The 22,762-nt window shown below is 45.5% G+C and overlaps 1 protein-coding gene across 1 annotated transcript in view; it reads right to left on the reverse strand.

The window, feature by feature from the left end:
• Positions 1-22,762, reverse strand: part of GPC4 (glypican 4) — a 67,077-nt gene that overhangs the window by 36,029 nt on the left and 8,286 nt on the right. The window contains exon 2 of the mRNA XM_086850024.1: positions 479-637. Within this exon, the coding sequence (XP_086706150.1) occupies positions 479-637 (159 nt within the window). The remainder of the gene's footprint in view (positions 1-478; positions 638-22,762) is intronic.

Consider the following 22,762-nt stretch of genomic DNA (forward strand, 5'->3'; position numbering starts at 1 on the left):
TGACCCCGCATCACACTTGAAACCTCGGCCTCCACACAAAACCACTCTGCATTTATCTGCTGCTCTGCTTAGCCCCAAAGGCTAAAAGTGAGATGGATACAAATCCTGTGGGTTCACAACATGCTGGGAAAGATGAGCATTGTTGTGGATTGGGGCTGCAAGATGTGCATGTTACAATTACGTGCGCTGCAGGGATGTACCAACAAAACTAACTGCAATCTTACATTAGAGCAAAATAGCTTTTCAAAAGATTAATCAGAAAGAAAGATCTCTCTCTTTGGGAAACAAGCAGCCATAATCAGCAAATACTTCTCTCTCACAGGATTACAAAACAAGGCATACTCTGCCCTCTGAGCCGAGTCATGAACTTTCCCAGCAAAGGGGGAGACAGAGCAGAATAACTGCATAGAAAACAACAGGATGGGGATTTTTCACATTTTTATCCCAAGGACAGCAAGTTCAAAGTCTCTGCACTTACCATCAAACTTCTTGTATCGGGAACTAAACATGTTTTGTAGGTGATTGCTAAGCTCTACGACAGCATTTCTGAAGTCATGTTTACTCTGCTGACTGTACTTCTCCTCCATTTCTTGAGAGCAGCATGTGTAGCCTTGTGAGCAGACTTTCAAGTGGTCACCTGAAAAGCAGAGAAGAAAATATCCCAAGTTAAAAGGACTTTCTATGCCAGAGAAAAGAAGTCTCATGAGGCAGGGTGTGTGAAGATTTGCAGCACCATTTACTTGCAAGGAGATCCCCCCCACTGTGAACACTGGACCAAGCACATCAAAACCTGATTCCTTAGAGAAACTTTTTATCAATACATGTAAAAAACCTGTCTTTCCACAAGAATATTATAAAGTGTCTTCTTACTTATTCAGTTAATAAACTGATACTCAAAATAAACTGATACTCAATAAACAGATACTCCTCCTGCACAGTATAATTTGAAGAACCAGAAAATTGACCTGTTTATAGATATATTGTACATGGAAACTTGAATGAAGTTTTTGCTGAGTATTTTAAGTACTTCCAGTTCATTCAGTTACTACACAACATCAGTGGCAATGGCCCTTTTTGTCCAGATAAGTGCTTTTTTCTTCACCCCTCCCCAGTCCAATTATCAGAGAAGTAGTCTCACTCAGAAGCACAGTTGTCACTGACACTAAATTATACTTGCTTTATGCAATGGCTCATGAAAATGGTTTATATTTCCCAGCTCCGAATTTTGAAGTTTTCTGTCATCATCCTGGAGGAAACAGAGGGCTTGTTTTTGGAGACTTCAAACAGATTTTTTTTTTTCCTTAAGCTAATCCTTTCCTAAGAGTCATCTGGTTCAAGCTGGCTTGGTCAGAGGGGATCATCACCAAGTGTTTCAGTATCTGCAACAGCTTCATTTCAAAATCTCTCAGCCAATCTGGACATAGGATCTGGACCCACATAATTTGCTTTTAGATGCCTTGCAGCGGTGTGGGATGAAGCTGTCCCCTTCCAGCAGCACCCGTAAAATGCCACTGTCAAGTTTTGTGGGCCAAGATAAACCCTTGGCACAGCAATCCTCAGCTCCAGCTCTCTGACAGGCCCCACCAACACAGAACCAACACAAAGTAGGTGGGCTGATACCAAAGTGGTTCAAATTTGGGCAAATTGTGCAAATCTTTGTCAACACAGAAGATACAATCAAAACAAGCAGTCAAGATGAGAAACTCATGTTTCCAAGTCAGATGGTATTTTAGAAGACACAGCCAACATGAAAGCTGCAGCCTTCTCTCCCATTTCACACCCTGCTGCCAGACCTTATCCTTCATTCTGAGGAAACAGATGGAGAAGGGAAAGCTCTTCCCTGCCTGCTCCCACCCTGGGAGTCACCAAGGACCTCCAACCACCACGGAGGTTCAGAGACTCACTGTCAGAGCTGCAAAGGACTTGTCAGCCCTCATGCAGAAAATAACATCTTCCTGACAGGCAGTGCACCACACATTTAAGGAAGAGCCATCCATTCTACCTGCTAGAGCATCAAAACTGGATTTAGAGAAACAAAAGCAGGTTTTGGACAGTTCAAAGCCTGCCCATGGTTAACACAACAGGATGATGCTCTGCCTGCCTTGTGCAAGATTTCTCCACAATGTCTTTTGCCCAGGTTGTGAACCTTTGTATCACTTTGCATGACCTTCTAGCCCAGAAAGGTTAGTGTCTCCTTACAGACTCTTCGGGACCATCTTAAAAAAATGACACAAATATTATTTTTTTTTTCTCTCCCTCTCTATATATACAACTCGAAGAACCTCTCCTCCTAAAATCTATTTCCCTGTTGTGCTACAGGGTTTGTTTGTTTTCTGTGGCATTCCAGAGAGACCTTGACCAGCAGATAATTCTGACACAGCAAATTTATTGCACAAGACCATCCACTGCTCTTCAATTACGGAAAGCTCAAAGTCTGCTACGGGAAGCAGCACTGCTTAAGCATAGCTTTTGGAAAACACAGAAAAATCTCACTGACTCCTTATAGTTATATCTTTTTTTCACAGACTACTTCCTTCTGTCTCAGAGGAGCACCTCCAGCAGGAAAACCATAGCTCCAAGGGAGGCAACTCCAGGTAGCTTCGTAAGTCATTTAAAATGGAAGAAGGGGTGCATCCAGATTTTTAGATCCTGCCCTCTAAATTCACCCCTGAGCACGCCTGGGCACTCTTCTCTGAGCCCACCTTGCCAGCAAGCATCAAAATAAGAAAGTGCCCAAGCATCTCTGCTTTATTTCACCTTGAATCTCCACTACAATTCCAACACAGGACTAAGGACTCTGACACAACATTAACCATGAATAGCAGCAAAGCAAATTCAGACCTACTGATACCAGGATTTTATTTCCTAGTTACACTTCACAGACACTTCTGAAGTTTTTCACAGATGCTCTACAATCCCTAATACAGTGGCTTTAACAACTTCTCCAATTTATTTGTCATTAAAAAAAGCCCAGTGTATTTCACAAATACAGGTATCAAGATTCACATCTATTTACATTATTAAACTAAAGTTACCATCCTGCCTAATGTTACAAAGCAAAATCATTTCCTCTAATCCCCTTTGTCCCAGATTTGACAGTGCCTCCCCAGGACACACGTGCAAAGCCAAGCAAGAACACTACTGACAGTAAATCAAGCTTGTACAGATCTCATTTGGTTGATCATTAAGAAATAATGCTCCAAAATGTAACTCAGACATTCAAAAATGAATGACCAAGCAATCTAATTATGGAAGATATTTCTCAGTCATGTCAGCACTATGTGGTCTTGGCTCATGATCAAGAATTAGCTCTGTCTGGAACTGAAGAGCTCTGGCTACTCAGTGCTAATCATAGGAAGATGCACTCTGCTACCCAGCATTTTAAAAACAGAAAGTTTAGGTCTGTGGGCTGCTTTTCTTGCAGTTTTCTTATGCCACAGTGCGAGATGCCACTGGAAAGTCACTGGAAGACACTGGGGGGCCCCAGTTTTCCCACACAGAGGTTTGTCCCAAGCACAACAGCATCCCTAAGGATACATCCAACACCAACACTGGCACAGTGGGTGAGAAATCTCTCATCTGATGTTTTAAATCTGCTAGCAGAGCTGATCCATTCAGGATCCATCCACAGGACTCATCCAGTGCAGACAGACCCTGGTGCAAGACATCATCAAACAGCTTTCATACACCAGGGTGCTACAACCAGGTTGGTTGGTTGAATGAAAGGGATGAAGGCTGGAGAGCTCCATGTGAGCACTGACCAGTTATGCACACACAACCAGCCTGGAGCCCAGATCAAAGCCAACGCCCTTTGTCAAACTGGCAGTGAACTCCTCTAAGGAAAATGAATGAAAAATACTCTTTAATACTTGTACTTAGGTGTACTTAGCAGACATCTAATGTCTGTTACGTAGAGAACGCTCATGGTGTGCGCTCACTGTCAAGGACACATTCGGCAATAATTATTTCCCAAGTTAGAACTCCTCAAACAATGCAACTCTTCATCTACTGTTGAGTGTAAAAACCTCGGCAGCTTTTGTAATTTATCACCGTGTGAGCACAGCAAAAATATAACTGCCACAGCCTCCTTTCAAGTTAGGCTTTTTATTGAATTGTTTGGCAGGGTGTGCAATCATCACATCGGGGACTGCATGGCAAAAAGAGCTCAAGTAGCAGAGATTGACTCCAAATATCTACCACATATGCACGCCATCACCACAGCTTGACATGGATTTGCAGCAGATCTTTCTCATGGCCTGCCTGCTGCAGCAAAACTTTTCCTTATTTTATGATACATATGAGTACAGAGAGAGAAATGAGGGACCAAAAATTATGAAAGAAACTTGCTCCTTGGCTGGTTAACAGCACATCTCTGGGGAATGGAGGTGGTTGTTTAAAGACAGAAATGTAATGGTACATGACATTACCATCTGTACATCCCAGCAAATGCACTCAGAAAGGTAATCTTGCAAACTTATGATTTAAGCCATTACAGAAACACTGCATTTAGCAGACTCCAGGCACACAGAGTTTCTTCTAAATCAAGTAACTATTTTGCAATGTGTTGAAAAACAAGTTTTCATCAAATAAGTAAATGAGCAGCACAAACTCAGGAGCTACTTGATACTGAAAAGCAGTTCTCTTTACCAAGCAATTTTCCAAGACCTCTTCAAAATGTTGTTTCTGGATGTCTAGCACACCTTCCCAGTCTGTTCCTCCTCACCTTGCCCAAGTTCATACTTTAAGGACAGCTAACTGCAAAACTAGCTAAAGCTCCAGCAGCAGTTTACTGGGAGGTGGGGGGTGAGTATTTCTTTAAAAGGCTTCCCACACAGCCCAGCCCTTCACTGGAGCTCAGTAAACAAGCCAGAAGTGGTTTATGGTCTGAGATGTTACTGCTGGACTTTGCTCCCATGTGAGAAATCAGGCTGGGGTAATGTTGGGTGGTGGAAGAGCAGGAGGAAAACACTGCTGAGGACCTGAAAGCAGGACCAGCATTTCAGCCTTGTGCTCTGCCTCTCCCCTCTAGCACACATGGATCTGTGTCATCTTTAAAGGAGTTTTATGACTTCCTCTAAACCAACTACCAAAGGAATCCCGGACTGTAATGCCGGACCCTAATCCAATTTCACACTAGACTTGCCTTCTAATTATCACAGAATATTAGGCTTCCACCCATCATATATAATTGACATGCTACCGAGGCTTTACAAAACCCCCAACAAAGATGACAAGAAACACTAGCATCACCCCTGAGCATAGCTCCACTGCTCCGGCCCTGCATTAGCAAGGGGGAAGAAAAGAGAAAAGCATGAGCTCTGGCAGAGTCATCAAGTCCCAAACTGTCCACTCAATCCAGTCACCTTTGATTTACTGAAAATACAAAAAATATCCCCTTTTCCTGGCTACGCAAATTATCAGAGGATGGATGGCTCAGTACCTCTGGGAATGGGCCATGAGCTCCTGTCCATCTTTAATGGTGCTGCTGTAATCCCTACAGATGTCAGCACAGCCACAGCAAAATCACTGCTTACAATGTCATTAGATACCTGCCAACAAAGAACACTAGCAAAATGCAGAGTCTTGGCATTTAACTCTTTCCAGGTGAAATTACACTAAGCTGTGAACACCAAAGAGAGGAAAAAATATCTGTCTCTGAGGTACACTGCACCCTGAAAGCAGCCCTGCCACCTCCTCCCTGGCTGTCACACACACACACTGCTTCAAGGCATGCTTTCTTCCTGGCAGAAGCAGCAAACTTGAATTTTTAGTTGATACCTCTTATCAGAACTCTCCTTTTTCACTGGGTGGTCAGAGTTCTCCACTTGCTTTAAAGCTGTGCTGCTGTCAGCCTTGTGTTTATTTTACTGAGGAGAATACTCCTGTGGAGATGGTCGCGTGCCAGGAAGGAAGGGATGTAAAACAGCATTGAAGTCCTGCTAGCAGTGGTGACACATCCACCAAGGGCAGCAGACTTAGAATCCTACGCTCACATCCTACAAATGACACAGAGCTGCTGATCAGAGCAGGGCAAACCAGGCTGGCACACCTGGGGCTTGTACTTCCCTTGATGCTCCTGAGTGCATAGTGTTACAACCATCCCAAACCCTCATTTCAACTACACACTTCCAGGAGAAGCACTTTGTGCAGCAGCCTCCCTACACCCATCACCAGACACAAAATAACATATCCCATTTTCCAATGTGAATAATTTCCCATTCGCATTCTAAAGGCTCATGCAACCAGAGTCAGCTTTTCTTTCTTCTCTCCTCAAAACATTAGCAATTCCTATTGGGATCTCACACCTAAAAAGCACCAAAAGAAAGAACACACCCTATGTTCCTTAACTCAGTCCTCACCATGAAGGTAAACAGCCAGCACCACTCTCCATCCAGGCATGGGGCTCCAGCCCTTTCACAGTCACAGAAGATCTTGGTCCTGGATTCAACCACCATGGATCCTCATCCCCACCTGAACCTTTTTTCCCAACCACCCAGGACTTTTTAAGCCAGAAGACATCTTCACTATGTAGTCAGCTCCCAAAGCTGATTACTAGGGTTATGGAAGTACCACTGTTTGGCACCATGAGCCAGCATGCAATATATTTAATATCCCACCCAATTAGCAACTGTTTTATATAAATGGTTTATTTGCCTTATTAATGTTAAAGCCACTTGTTTCCCCTGCACTTCCACTTAGGTTATTAATCAATGTGCATTTCAGTTTTTTGCTGATTACTCTAATGGCACCAAAAAATTCCCCAGACTCACAGAGAAAGCTTATAATAGTGAAATGATTTTCTTTTTTTTTTTTTGCAAACTTGTCAAGCAGTCAAAATACACTCTTTGATACCCAAACCAAAGCCCTTTCACCTACACTTAACAACAGTGAACTATTTTCAGCTGAGCTTTACTGCATCTGTTAACTCAGCTGCTAATCCATCTTGCAGGCATGGGAATGGCAGTGCACACACAATACCTCAGTGACATACCTCCCTTCAACACAACAAATAATCCTAATTATTTCCACAGTGCGTACCTATAGTTACTTAAAATATCGTATACAACAGAGGTCTGTCTGGCTTCTATTTTTCCATTTTGCTTTGTTGACAGCTTTCGGTTCCCAAATTTACTGCCAAGAGGGTCAGGGAGTGCAGAGAACAAGAGAGATTTATATCCATGTGTGTACATTAAGCCAAATGCACATTAAGAAATTTAATTTTCTACTGGAAAGAGCAACTTAGGACATAAAGAGGCCTCTTGCAACCACCCTCCCAGGTCCAAATAACCACTGCAAAGCTCATCCTGGACCTGATGACAGAGCCAGACCCTGAAGGACCAAGTCTGGGTAAATGCTGTCTGCTGAGGTCAACTGGAGTGGTTTTGGGATATCCCTCCTGGGCAGCGATAGACCAGAAGAGCCCTTCCCACACTCCTAACCCAGCGCCTCAGTCCCAAACAAAAGACAAAGATCTGTCTCTGCTCTCCATACCAGCCCAGAGAAGCACCACTGGTCAAGTGAGATCCCATTCTGCCCAGCACTCAAACTGAGGTTGGGGCAATGGAGAGGCTCAGGTGGAAGACCCCAAGGATGAAACCCAAAAACTCTCTACAGCACATCTGGGCTGGGGACTCTGCCCTTTGCAGGTGATGTCTAAGCAAGGAGGATTCAGGATCTTGCCTTCAGTGAGGTTTAAAGAGTTCATTAAAATCTAAAACCCAGCTCACCTGAGGAAAAATACCATCACTGCTTCATTTCCACAGCACAGCCAACAATTTCCTACCCGACAGGGTGGCCCGAATACTGCAAGGTTTTACACCCTGGAAAAATATGCCATGATAGAGCCTGCTTTCATTCCAACAAACAGGATATTGAGTCAATTAGTGGCACACCAAACACAAACCAGACAGATGAAGATAATACATTTCTGCAAACATCAAAAGAGAGTGAAACCACACAAAGACCTGAATATACAAATAAGGCAAGAGGGGAAAAAAGAATATTAAAATATTACATAATTAAACTTATTATTTAAACAAATCTGAAAAGGAAATAACTCTGGCTAACTAGAGGATTCTCCCTGGCTCTAGCTAAGACAAAAACCTTCAATGAAAACCATTTTAAACCATAATTTAAAAAACAAAACCAAAAAACCCTCCTCAGTATCTCTGAGTGAGAACTTAGGAAATGCAAATTCTCTTTATTATCAACGAATTCTTTAGGCGTGAAACAGTTTTCATAACATGTCTCTGCCTACACACATTAAGTGAGTGGTGTTATACAAGGGACAAGGTATGCAGAAAATTACTGGATTTTTCCCACTTCTCTGGTGAGGAGGTTGGATACAGATAGACCAACCCATCTCTGGGATGGCTAAGCCCCTCTATCAGCTATCAATACCTGCAGTCATTAATTCTTAACCTTTACCTAAGGGTAAAAGCCACAGGAAAAAGAAGTTGCATGCAGCCAGCAACCAAGATTACAAAATTCAACAGAGACTGTCCAACAGATTTTACCAGGGTAATACAAAAATACCTCACCAAGTATAATTTCATGCAATTAAATGGGGCAAAAGGGGTGGCAGGAAAGAGAATCCATTTGGAACAGCAAATACACAGAATTACAGAAGCCTCAGGCATAAGGAACAGCAAACAGAAGAGATGTGGCTGGGAGACAGTTACTTTCGTTGTGAGACTTCTCAGTTTTTTTCCTCAAATTCCCCATTAAGAAGGCAAAACAAACACAAAAAAAAAATTGTCTGTTTGTATTTTTTTCTCCCCTAAAGCTTTCAGCTATTTGCTAGAAAAAAAGCAGCCTTTGACCAAAACTGATTCCATCACAACCAATGTAATTTAAATTGGAGTATTTTTCCTCCTTAACATTTTCTCCCTCCACTTTTGGCCTCTCTCCCTCTGCATGCCCCAGACCCTCCACCAAGCACCTCCAGGGATGCTCACACCAGTGCAGGGTGGCACCACATGTGGGCAGGCAGGAAAAAGCAGAAATATGCCACTGGCAACCACTTTTTTAGTAATTCTTTCCTTTTCAAACACAGCTGATTCCAGTGTCAATGCACAAAAACGTATTTCAGAGCCACACAGTAGGTTCTTGTGAGATGCACCCCGGCTCACCTGCTTGTGCCAGCAGACTGGTCATCCCCTGGCAAGTCCCAGATCTGGCAGCAGATGACCCTTATGATTCTGAGGATTGTGCTTTATGTGGAAAAATACCCCAAAAAATTATAAAACAAACTCAGAAGGATGTAAGACATTAATGTTTTTTTGGAGGCACTCAGTAAGACAGATCTCACCTGAGAGTTGCACTACCACAGGAAGCCACTGCTCTCCCAACTGGTGGCACTGGCACATTTCAAGGCAAGCACCACCGCCCCAAGGCACTGGAACTGTGGCTGTGTGGCCAAAACCCCTGAACATCCCCCCTTTCCAATTTTATCAGCTATGCAGGAGCTCAACAGAAATGAAGCTTTCCTGCTTGCACAAGCAAAACCACACGTGCAGCACAAGACAAAGCAAAGCTACCATTTCCATGAGCTCCATAGCAGTAAGAGCACTAAGGGCATGCAAACGGGCAGCTGTGACCCAAGCAAGAAATTTTTTAAAAACCCCAAAACCTGAAGATGTTTTTAATTCCTCAAATAAGAAACAAAGCTTGTGGAATTCAGCCACAATTTCCTGTTTTTGACTTAAAATAAAATTAAAAAAATATCCCAGGCTTTATACAAACAATAATCTAATCTATAAATTGGAACAGAAGAGAGATGTTAATTAGCTTCTAGAGGGATTAATTCCCTATTGTGGGGTCCAAAATAGGCACTGCGGAACCTGCTCCAATTCTGAAACCAATTTTACACAGAAGGGGGAAAAAAACCCAAAAAACCAAGAAACAAACAAACAAACCCAAACAAAAACACAAGAACAACTGCAAACAGCTACATTAAAGGGCAGTGTATGAATAAATACACAAATATCTGGGAAGTAGCTGGGCGATGTTTTCCACTTGTAAGGACATGCTCGTTCACCCTGCCTTGGGTAGTTTTGGACAGGCAGAAGAGTAAGCTGGATGCAGGGCTCAGCAAAGAGCCAGGACCAGCCAAAGCCACCCAAAAGTCTTAAGTACATGGACAGGAGCACTGCTTTTACTCCCTTGCTTCGACAGCAAAAGCCATGTGAACTGCTTGTCCCACGCAGCTGCCAATGGCAGAGCTCTCTTCCCAACAGCACAGGCAGCCTGGACTTCAGACCAGAGCACCAATTCCTTATCTCCTTCCTCCTGGTGCCCTGCATGCCACCAGCCACCCACACCCAGGCACCCACTGATCCCAGGAACCCCACTCAGGGAGGGAGCAAAAGTGAGCCCAAGCTCCGCACCAAGAAAAAAACCCTGTCTTCTCCATTTGCAAGAGTATTGCTTGCTTGGGGTTTTTGGAGTCAGGACTTGTGGTAACTGAAGTATAAACAAAAAAAACCAATAAGGTTTAAGGGTTCAGGTGTGGCAAAGTCCAGCTGTAATCTAATAGCTGGGAAACCAGGCACCTATTGTGTCTCTGCATACCCCCAGTGTCACTCAAGGCACCTCTGAGTGCCAAACTGAGCTTTGGACTGCTTCTATCAGGAACATCAAAATCCCAAGGCCCAAGGAAGAATGAGTTTGCTTGGGCAACTTGTCCATCCACACCCTCTGAGAATCACACCCCTGGTGCCCCCAGACCCCACTCTGATCCCCTCCCTTGACACAAGGCAAATAAACAGGGGTTTGCCTGGAGGGTCCCGCAGCCTTGAAGGGCATCATCTCTCCATGCTCTGGCCTGGACACATGCAAACTTCACTTTATTCCAGGTTGCAACAGATCTTCCCCAAAGTGCAGAAATAAAATGCGAATAATTCTTTTTGGCCTGGCTGCCCTCTAGTACCACTTGATGATGGATGGTTGGCTCCAGACAGCATTTCACACACTCTGGCTCGCTGAGGATGAAGCCTGAGGGCTTTTGCTTCTTAAATCCCCCCCTTATTCAAGCTCAGAGATACCCGTGGCCTTTCTGCAAGACCTGATAACCAGCCTGACCTACGAGGGGCGGCAGGGTCCTCTGAACACCTCCAACAACATTCATGCCATTGCTCAAAACAAACTCATTGGCACGCAAAGTCCTTCAGCAAGAGGCTCCTGCCAGCCCCAGGACGAGCAGTCAGGGGACATCGGCTCCCTGCACAGAGCAGCAGTTGTGCAAAGCCAGCAAAAACAGAGCCGAGGCACGACGAGAACCAGCACTTGGAGCATGCTTCCCACCAACTGCAGAAATATTTGCTCTAACAGCCTTGAAGTCTTTAAGGGAGAGCACAACTTTATTTTCGTTTCCAATCCACTATTTTCCATTTCTCCACACACAGCAACTAAACCAACCAAAACCTACCTGACCCTTCCACGAACAAGGCCCCAACTACCAGACCTTCCCCCTCACAGAACAGAGCTGCTCCCCGCACGGCCACATCCTGCCGCCCCTCACAGGACAATTAGCCTTAATCCTCGTTAGTTCTGTACGTTTCCTTTAAATCCTGTTACCGCATTCCTCCGTGCACTGGAGCGCGGCCCAGCCGGCCTCCTCCAGCCTCCTCCGCGGCGGTGACGGTGACCCCGCGGTGCCTCCCGGCTCCTGACCCGCCGGAGCTGCGCGGGTCCCAAGGGCTGCAATGCTCCCGGACTAATCTATCTTCACTGATTAGTTCTTAATCAGGAAGGCAGACGTGAACAAAGGGTGCAGATGAAAAGAGAAACGGGGAGGGCGGGGGTTTAAACAGGAGAAAAAACAAAGATTTTCTTCAAGGAAATGTTCCCCTTTGCTGCTTTAGAAGGCAACTCTGAAAACTTAGTCCAAAAGCAGCGTTTGAAGTCTAGCTACTTTCATATTTATAACGTTTGAGTCACTCGAGAAAACCTACGCCAAAGCAGACCAAGTTGGACTACTCCAGTAATTTATTTTGGAAGTTTATCCAAGCCTTGGTTAAAGATAAACAATGTGCCTGGATGTGAAAGAACATCAGAGCCAGGCTACCAGAGCAGTGGGGAGCTTCCACCCGATTTGATAGCACCGAGGCACGAGATGGTATCAGTACAACCCAAAATGTACTCACTCCTTCCTGGAGAGGCATGGGAAGGCCTGGGAAGTTCTCGTTTGTCCTTGGGAGGCATTCCTGCCATGCTAACGTTAAGCAAAGATTCAGCTTAGAAATCTCAGGCACAATCAAGGCATTTAGACCTGACTCATTAATGGCCAACAGTTAGTAGGCTGGAGCTGAAATTCCTCTGTCTGGGGACTTGAGGGTGTTTAAGCCAAATCCATAAAATATATATACACACACACACACACACACACATATATATATGTATGTGTGCGCGTGTGTGTGTATATATATGTATGTGTGTACAAAATACAGCTGCGCTGTTGATTTGTTACTGAAGATAGGAAGCACCTTTCCGTCCAAAACACTTTGAAAAACAAAAGTAAACCCAAACTTTTCCACTGATTTCCAAAGCCAGTGAGTGCACCAGTCTTCCTAAACCTGGGGGAAAAGTGATCAGCGGTACATTTTAGCACTATGTGTGCCCAAGGAAAATTCTCCATGAATCAAGTTTAACAGAATGTAATTACCTCAAAAGCAGCACCTCAATATCACAATTACAAATCAGTCTTTGGAGCTTGCAACCCTCCTTTCAATTCAAAGTTTAAGACAACACCAACACACCAGAAAACAGGGTCTTTCTTGTGAAAAACTGATCTGCAACACATGGCTAACATATTGCCAAATTGGAGAGACACCTCAAAAGAGTGACAATGTGAACTTTTGGGACTTCAAATAAACAAATTTGAACTAATCAATCTGGAAAGTCTGTTTTCTATTTGTGGCTTTGGGTTTGCTGTTTTATGTTTCTTTCTTTGTCTTAGCTGTTTGTTTGCTTTCAATTACGCAGGCTCCTCCTTATCCTAACCTCTGAATCTCCCTGTGCCAGCCGGGAGGAAAGCAGCAAGACACCTTAGTCGTGGAATATCAACTGTGAGCTAGAGGATGAGCCAGAAGAGGCTCCTTCTTCAAAGGCTGTTGGTTTTGCTGTCAAATCAACTTTTTTTTAGTGCATCCCCTCCACGACAAGGGTATGGCACCAGTAGTTTGGCTTCGGTTCCTCTGGAGTGGGGACTATTTGCTGTTTCACAGGTCATCAGGAGGTAGCAGGCAAAGTTTACCAGATGTGGCTTTTATCACCTCAAGTGGAACTATTTTCTTTATGGGAACCCTGGTTTTAAAGGTTTTATCAGATCACCGAGATTACAAAAGCCTCACTTACATGCTCAAAAGCTCCTATAAAACCTGTAGTTCAAGGTTTATTTGGTCTAGGTGGTTTTCAACTTGGAGGAATGACTTGCAGACACAAGTAATTTGTCCTATAAGCTTTGACTGACCAGTTGCAAAGTACGCTCAAACTGCGCCTGCCTCCTGAGCAAAATTCCATCAACTCACTGACCAAAAGATGTTCTTTTAAGAATATTTAAAAAAAAGAGGGAAAAGAAGGGGGGAAAAGGGCTCGCAGCAAAAAGGAAGTTTCAATTACTTTGTGAAATCAAGCAGAAAAATTAAGATCCAAGCAAACTTTATTAGCTCTGACAAGCAAATGCTGATGCCTTTGTTTCCTATGTGCGCAAAACTTTTACTAAGGAGGGGTGTGTGTGGTTTTGGGGTTGATTTTTCTTCTTCTTAAACCACAGAAATATGCTTTTTTTTTTTTTTTTTTAAAAACATGCTTTGCTACAACTGGGTTTCGTAACTATATTCGAACGAGGGAACTGGCACAGAGCAATCACAAAGCAGCTGATCCTTCTCTAAACATCCACCAACATTTCCATGTGTCAATAGTACTTCACAACCACCTATCTATGTAAAAACCCACATTAATAAGCCCGTCTCCTGCCTGCAGAGCATGCCAAGCAGAGTAACAATGCAGATAAGGTGAGAACTTAGAGCAGGTTAAGAGACTCCAGAAATAAAATACACAAAAAGGCCAGATTTTTCAAATTAATTTTGCATCCATGCATTTTTCAAGGCAGTTTGGCTCCTATTAAGCATTTCACATTCAGTTTGTAGTCTGCAGTCTGGGGGGCGACTGGAGGGGTCTCTGGGAGCGCAGCAGCAGTCTGAAGGTTGCAATATGAGGAGCTGTGGTCCCCTGAAAACCAAGTTTTTAGAAGGCTCACAAACTCAGTTTGAGAGAGCTGTGCTGCCCACTGCCCCAGTCAAGCCCTGCACTGCTCCTGCCGAACAAACCATTTCCTCTGCCAAAACCCCCACTGGCTCCCAGGCCCCGCAGGGCGGGTGGGCTGCAAGTTGGTGGAGCAGTTATTTCCACCGCCTCAAGGACCAGAAAGTCTCATTTGCTTAGAAAATAAAATTCAGTCCAAGAGCAGGTTCTGGGCAGACATAAATGAGACTTCAGTTCTAAGTGGAAAGTTTTCCACATTTTCATAGCAACACGGAGGCTGTTTTGGCACCAGAGGCAAGGCAGAGCACTTGTGCTGCTCCACAATTCCAGCTCCCTGGCTGTCCCCCCAGTTTAGCTTAGCGTAGGATGACTTTGTCAGCCCAGACATGGGCAATGCCCCTTCCACAGTCAGCCAGTTTGGTGCCAAATATTCTAGCTGAGCAGCTCCACTGCAGAGCAGCTTTCCAGGAGTCTGGAAGAACCACTGCCATCACCCCAGAAATGTTCCCCAGACCATCACAGCCACAACTCAATTTTGAGGAACCCATGCTACATCTCAGCACACAGCTGCACACTATGAACATCCAGTAAAGCAGCAAGCTTCTGGAATGCTGTATTTTCCAGCCTTGCCCACAAAGCCACACAAAGGCCTTTCTTGCTTCATCAATGACCCCAGGGATGCTGTCAACCCCTTGATCCAGCCTGCTTTCCTGGGAAATAAAGGTGATGCTACTCTGCCCCAGGTCTTCACTCTGCTCATGACTGTACAAACAGCTGGACCAGAAAGAGCCACCAATTAAAGGGATTTCAGAAATAATTAGCTCATATCAGCCTGATGCAAAGCAGGGTTGGGGAAACAAGCCCAGATGAAGGGCTCTGGGAGGGATAGCCAGCAGAGCTTGATCTTGCAGCAGCTCTTCCACTGCAGATGCAGAACCAAGGCACAGATCTGTGCTTCCCAGCTGATCCCCTCCCTCGGTCAGAGCTTCCAGGGACTAACTGGGGCACGCAATAGGCTCTCTGTGGCTTGCCAGGCCATCAGAAGAAAGGGTACATGGGGAATTAATGAGCAATGTGTGTATCTGATATTGCATTGGAAAAAAAAAAATCATTAAAAAAAAAATCATACTCTCCTGCCTAGAGCAGGACGCCACAATTTGATAGGACTTTCCAATTTAAACGTTAAAAAACTCACACCACGTGTTACTGCAAAAGGCAGGAAAGAAGCTCAAAGGAGATGCCAGCACTGAAAACGAGGAGGTGGGTCAGGTTTAAATCTAAACAGGTCCACCACACATCCATCCTAGGGCTGCTGTTTATAATCAGAGAAAGGCAACTTTATACACAAAGATCACACACTAGTGGTTCCTGGCTGTTCCCAGGGGAAAAAAAAAAGCTGCTTTTCAGCTGAACTTTCCGAGAACTGTTCATGTAAATAAGACAAACCTCCAGAAACACACATGGCCAAGGCTGAAGCAACACATTGAGAAAGGCAAATAAGCAGCACAACAGGAGGCAGGGGACATCCAGTGCCAAAAAGCCAAGGTGCGACTTGCCCAGGGCCTTTGAAATTCCCAGAAACTGGGCCACCATACAGAGGGAGGGTATCAGTGGAAACCTCCCTCCAGCTAGAGGCACAGCTCCAGGTTCAATACCCCTGAAAAAAAAAAATGGGATAGTGCCTGGAGAGACAAGAGGCACCAACCCCAAGCACAGGGCAGGACATTTGCCAAGAGATCCCAATTGTGGGGTCACTGCCTCCTCCCCCAGGGAGCAGCAGCAGCACTGGGACAAGAGCACAGCCTGCAGACGTTCAGAACCATCCCCTACATCTCCCACCTCCCTGCTTTTATCTCCCCTTGGACAAAACACCTCAGAGCTAAGACCACAGCTGAGTTTGTAAATAAGATTTTTTGACCTGAAAAACGTGCTTTTAAGCCCTTGACTGCTACTCCCACCAAGTGTTACTTTTCCAACAGCCAGGTATCCGTTGCAGAAGCCACCCAGCTCACACAAGCACTGCACTGTGCTCTGCTAGCACAACACGACCTACGTCCAAAAACCCATCCCACTGCTGAAACAGACTCCCAATGTATTCCCAGGTCTGGAACCACCAGCCTGCCAGTGTTTGTGGAAAAGGCGAGGCTGAGTAGTTTAACCTACCCTGGACGAAGCGAGGAGGGTGGAAGAGAGAGGAGAAAGGATTAAGATAAGGATATCACAAAATTAAGAATTCCTGCTTCTCCCCCACTCCAGAATGCCCTATCTTTCCCGCTCTCCTTGGCACAGCTGTGAACACCAGCCTTATCTGCCACCAGCTTCACACTGGTACTCCTCCTCACCGCAGCACAGATAAATCGAAACATCTCTGCAACAATTCCCAAGCCAACTTCTGTGCTGCCACCTTTGTTTGAGCAAATCCCTCCCAGAAGGGACAGCAATTACAAAAGGAGAGTGCAGGAGGCCACTTTAACCTTTGAAAATTAAAGCTTTTTGAGTTCCTTGCCCTCTTTTCAAACACGTTTCACAGTGTAAGCATGTGCCTCCTCATTGCTGCTCCACATGGGAACACGGCACAGGGTCACATTTTCTTAGGTATTTTGGAAAAAACGAGTTTTGGAGACACCTTAGCCCTGGTGTTGCACAGACTGTCCACCTGCAAACCCCAACTTTGATCCCCTGTTTGAACAGCAGCTGGGCTTGTGCAAACAGCTTTGGTGCGATAGGAAAACAACACACTGGGCTGACAGCACCCAATTGCACCAGGGGACAATTGCACTGAGGTTTTGCTGGCAGGCAGCAAAGGGATTTGTCTTCTTAAGCACAGCCCTGAGCAACCTGGGGGGAGTAGGGAGTACGAACAGGACCTGTGCCATCCACCTGCCAGGCAGGACCATCGACATCCACCAGCAGGAAGGTAAACAGCCCTGGCACTGTGAGCCCCAGGGAGAAGATGGCTGATTAGAAGGATGGGGTGGATTTACCTGTTGTGTTAGTCTTTCTGAAGCAGGAAGAGGAGCTCTCTTCCCTCCCCACAGCCACTGCTGTGCCTTGGCACCCTCCGTCAGCAAAAATACTCTATGAAATAAAGTTTGCAGCTAAAAAAAGCCTGGGGGAGCGATGGGCAGCCCCTGCAATGGGGAGGCACTGAGCAACCTGCCAGCTACATGGGGAAATCCTGGCAGCACTGAGACCAGGCTTTGGCTGGAGGGCTGCCCTCTGTGACAAACCCACGTGGGACGGGTGTCTCCAGTGGAGACCAGAACAGGTTCTCACTGTGGGGAATCGACCTGTGCTGGGATGCAGCCATACAAAATAGACCAGGCAGCACCCAGACAAAGGCCTGCAGCAAAGTGGGATGGCCATGCTGGTTCAAATCCATGTCCCTGGGGCTCAGCCAAGGAGATAAATGCAGAGAGCAGAAAGGACACAGAGGGCAGAAAACCAGGAGCCAGCAACTATCCCATGAGAGACCAAGTGCTGGCCACCACCCCATCAGTGTTTCTGTCCAAAAGCCATGACTTACTTTCCTTTTTAAACTACATCTCCTGCTTAAAATATAAAAACAAAAAAAAAAATAAAGTTCCTCATCCTTACACCACCGAAGGAAGAGGCAGGAATGGGAGAAGTGTAGCCCTCCAGCCTGGACAAAAGTTAAGCTAACACTTAAGCCTTGAAGCTACACTGGAGCCCCCAGGTAAGTGGATTTCCAGGACTGCCAGAGGTTTAGGGATAGTTCCCATCGTGCTCCTGTGCTATTTTCAAACAATGACATTTCTTCCAAAACAAAGTGTTTTGCAATCCTTGAGCAATTCTTTCCTTTACCAATAAAAAGTGAAATTCTCTTCATTCTCAGCCAGTTGAGACTCTCAACCACAGGGACAACCACCAGCTCCCTGTTCAGCTCCAAACCCATCCACCCTGCAGATGGCCACGTCAGAGACCTCACCTCAGGCTCCAGAACTGGGCTGGCTCCAGGCAGGTCTTGCTGCACCACAGCTCACAGAAGACTGGGAAAGGTTAAATTTTAACTTGAAACTCCTTCCCTAAACTGCCTGACTTGTCTTCTGAACCTCCCTCCTGTAATTGAGGGATTTCACTTAATCTATTTAACTTCCAAGTGTGCTCCTTCTGCCATAACTTGTTTCCCCAAAAAAGAAATTGCTTAATGTCTTGCAATATTAATATATATATAACTGAAAATCCATGGCGCTGAATATGACCTATTTCTCATATAAGTATTTCCAGGTCCTAGCAAAGGCACAGTAAAACTAGCTCTACAGCAAAATGAAACTGAAGCCAACGGAGAGATTTGCTTTGAAAGAAATTAATATGAATCAAATCCAAGGAAGCAGATTTCATGGCACAATCTGCCTATGTTAACTGCCCAGTAGTCTCCCAAACTACCAGTCCAAAGGCAACACACAGTAAAATTTACATTCTGTGGTCACTCAGACAGACATCTGGTGCAAAGGCTTGCACTTTAAAATAAAAACCCATTGAAAGCACTTCTTAAAGAGCTTTGCAGTTCAAAAACAACACCTATGAACTATGTGGGACTGAGCAATTTAATCGCAAAAGAAACATGGGCAGTGCCAGTGCTCATCCCTGGATCCAGCTGGGGGAACACAAGGGGTTAAACACGTGGTGGACTCCTGCAGCAGGAGCATGAAGGGCCCATTTAAAAAGAAGAACCAGAAATAAGGAATTTTGCCAGTTTTTACCCCTGATAAATCCTCATTCCAGTCTGTCAGCTATCTTGTTATCCCCAGAGCTGCTGAAGTGTCTTTGGCTGTAACTATGCATGACTCCAGCTTTGAGTAATGGAAATAAAGTATGTGCATTGTGACTGCAGCGTTCCTTTCCCAACCCCAGAAAAAGAAAGGCAGAGCAGGAGGAGATCCTAGAGAAGCTCAGGAATTTTGTACAGAGAAGTTGGAAAGCTGTTCACACCCCACATCAGCTGCCCACTGCACCAAACCTGCCTGGGGAAAGATGCCTACAGCTTGTAAAGGAGATGCCAAGTTTTAGCCTAACACAGCAGCTCTAACTGTCTGCAATAATAAACAAATAAATACTCTTCCAGATTCACAAGTCCAGTTTAGCTGGCAATTCATAGTCAGCAAACATTTGGAAGCAGTATTGTAAAATTAAACAAAGCTATCACTTACAGGAAACCCTGCCTCGAGTACAAATTATAGAGTTGTTAAGTTTATCTGGGAATGCCTTGCCCCTGAGTGCTGTATAATTATTCCTAAATCTTTCAGGAAAGAATGCAAATATTTTCAAGCCGTAATTCATTGACAAGAAGGAAGTCTCATTTAACCTTTTGTGCATATTTTGATACCTAGAAATTAACCCCTAGTTTCCACAACTATTTTTCAGGATCCTACTGAGCCAGTTGGGCAGCAAGTGGACCCACAGCCCTTGTTTTAGCAAGGCTGGACAGGAGCACCAGGCTCACCTGGCACCCTTGCCCACACCCAGACTGCTTCAACAGCAACTTCAGGGCTGGTTTGGAGCAGCACCGTGCCGGCCAGGCTGCTCCCCTCACAGAACTTTCCCCATAAGGAAGGCTGCTGAAAAGACTGGCTGTTCTCACAGCAGTTACAGCAAGAAGAGGTATAAAGGAGCCTTTAATAATGCGGAGTTTTCACTAGCAAGGCGCCTGCACCAGGATCCCTTTGGTGGGCCGGATTCAAGGGCTGGGCAGCCCTGAGCCCTGTCTCTTCCAGCCTCCTCTAGCCACCAAGCCACAGCTCTTCAACCAGCCCAGATTAACTCATGTTAATTAGCAGAAGCCACATGGCCAAAAGAAATCACACCTTTCCCAACCCCCCATCAAAGTGTTTTGTTTTGCAAAGGTGAAGAAGGTCAACTCATCCTCTGCTCAGGACCCTCCAGCAGCAGAGACCTTAATCTACCAGTGGCAATTAATCGAGACATATTTCTAAAGAAACAGTCACTTGCAGCCAAAGGGGAGAGGGCATGCATCCCCCAGGACATCTGCAAAGCCACACAAAGACCCCCACACTCCCCACAGCACCCCTGGGTAAGCACCCACTGCTCCAAGGGGACCCATTCTGCTCCAGCCCAGTGCTGTGCCAGGGTCAGCCACATCCTGCCTGCTCTGAAACCCTCATGCACCCACTAGTACACTACAAAGGAAAACACCCATCCAAACAATACCCAGCCTTACCTTTTCAAAAGGTAGCACCCACACTATTGTATTTTCCTCCAAGTGACATTATTAATTTAAAAGAGCTCAGCCATGGGTGTTATCCCCTGGTGCTCGCAGCAGCTCCTTGGCACAGCGGCTGGAGGCAGGCGCTTGCAGCCTGGGGAAAATCGCCACCACTCACAATTACTCAGACATGGAACGCAAACAAGTACGAGATCAAGGTTAGGCTGCAGCAGGTACAAACAATATCCATGATGCACATCCACTGTCACAGATCACTGCTTCTGATATGGAGGAACCGGGAGACAAAAGGACCTGGCTTCTTCCTCTGGGTGGAAGCAGGTCACTGCATTCCCGCCCTTGCAAACAAGTAAGCCCAAGAGTTTTCAGTATGAAGATGAGAGAACCTCATGCAAAATGGATTCAAACCCAACTCCGCTAAGATGCCATGATGCTCCAAACCACTTTGATGATGCTCCAAACCACCACCTGAGTGCCAGCAGTACAAAATCCATTCACCTTCTCTCCTTTCTAGTGAGCAGTTGTGAGGTTTCTTCCATGTCTGGAGCCGGGGAAGGGAGGCCAGGCCAGACACAGAGCCCTTGCACACCCTCCTCATCCCACTGCCATGCTCGGGGAACAGGGAGGCAGGAGCATGTAAAACCAAACCAGCAAGCGATTGCACTGGAAGAAAGCAATCTCATTATGGAGCTAATGAAAGCGAACCGCAATTATTATGTAAACAGCACTGAATCATTAGCAGACGCTATTAAAGCCATTTTTCCCCCCACTGAGAAGAAAAGCGTATGGCCCTATGGCACCCTCAGTTCTGTCTCTAAACCGAGCCAAAACTCAGGAGGAAGCCTGTTTGTTTTCCTCCAGTCCAAGCTAAACCAGCAGCACCACTCCGACCCCTGATCTGCATGCCCAGTGTTTGCCAGCTGCTCCCGGTGCCTCTGCCCAGGCAAAGGGATATGGGCACTGCTGCCTCGGCTCAGCAGGCACCCTGTGCTCCCCCAGGACTGCTGGCCACCACACTTTAGAAACCCTAAGGTTGGCAGGTACACAAAAAGCAATCCAGCCCACACTATTCAGAGCAAAGGCAAAGCCCGCCTGGGTGCCCATACGTAGCTGGCAAGGGATTCATTTTCCATCAGGCTTGTAATTGTGCCTGTTTCTTTGATCACATAAATGCTCTGTCCCTCCCATGGGAATGGGCCAAGGAAAGTCAAGGAAGGTGCAGGAGGTTATTTATCACCCTTATTGCATGGCATTCCCTATCACTAATTTCTTTCCGATAGCAGCACTCACCACAACTGGGTGAAGCTGCTTGCTCTTTCATCTTCCATAGGGCAAAGTTACCTTTAAAACAAACAAACAAGCCAGCTCCCTTGCAAAGAGGACACTGCCAGCCAGTTGGCTATAAAGACACTCAAACAAGATCCTCATGTTTGTAGAAGCAAAAAACTGCATTTCAGCCCAGTAAAAATCCTGGCTCCGTCTTTATGTTCCAAGAATGCTGAATCAAAACAGGCTCAACTCTTTAAAAAGAGGAGAGTACAAAGAAGCAAAAAGTTTGTATTAAAACCCATGTAATCTTTTTAAAACACCATTATTAGAACCTGTAGTACCAGCCAAGAGTGATTTATCACCCCCTGTCATCACAGCCTGCAACACAGAGCTTTTTATACCAAACTGTCAATGCTACAAAGCTAAAGCCCCAGCTCATAATTTCTTAAAGCTGGCCCTCTGCTGCCAGCAAATCCCCTAAACCCTGGGATTTGGGGGTCCAGAGCACTGCTGCTCCTCCATCAGTGCCACGCAGGGCGATGTGACCCAACACAGAGCATCCAGCACAGGTTCTGCACGGTGCTTCCAAGCAGGAGGATGTTATAAGTCAGTGTAGGTAAACAAATCAGGGCTATTTCAGCTTCTTTCAAAAGGAAAGTCAGCGGGCCATAAAGGCTTTAACTGCATTTTCCGATGCAAGAAGCGACGTACCTCGAGGTGCCTGGTTTTCACAAGGGAAGCGGTCAGAGCTCTCTGAAAACCAGACACCCTGACATTTGGGGTTTTCCTGTGAAGTTGTTACTCTAACACACCCCAAATCACCAGTAATTTCTAGAATAGCACTACAAACCACAAGAGGTTAAACTGACTGCACATTACTTAAACTAACCTAAGGGTGACCCCTGGAAAGGAACAGCTATTGGATGTTGTGGTTCTGTAGAAACTCAATTACCAAAGCCAATTTCCTATGAGCATTTTTAAAAAAGGAAAAAGAATAATAAAAAAAAAAAGGCAGCAACAATGCTG

This window comes from Cyanistes caeruleus, chromosome 14 (assembly GCF_971803275.1).
Source record: "Cyanistes caeruleus chromosome 14, bCyaCae1.hap1.1, whole genome shotgun sequence".
Classification (NCBI taxonomy): domain Eukaryota; kingdom Metazoa; phylum Chordata; class Aves; order Passeriformes; family Paridae; genus Cyanistes; species Cyanistes caeruleus.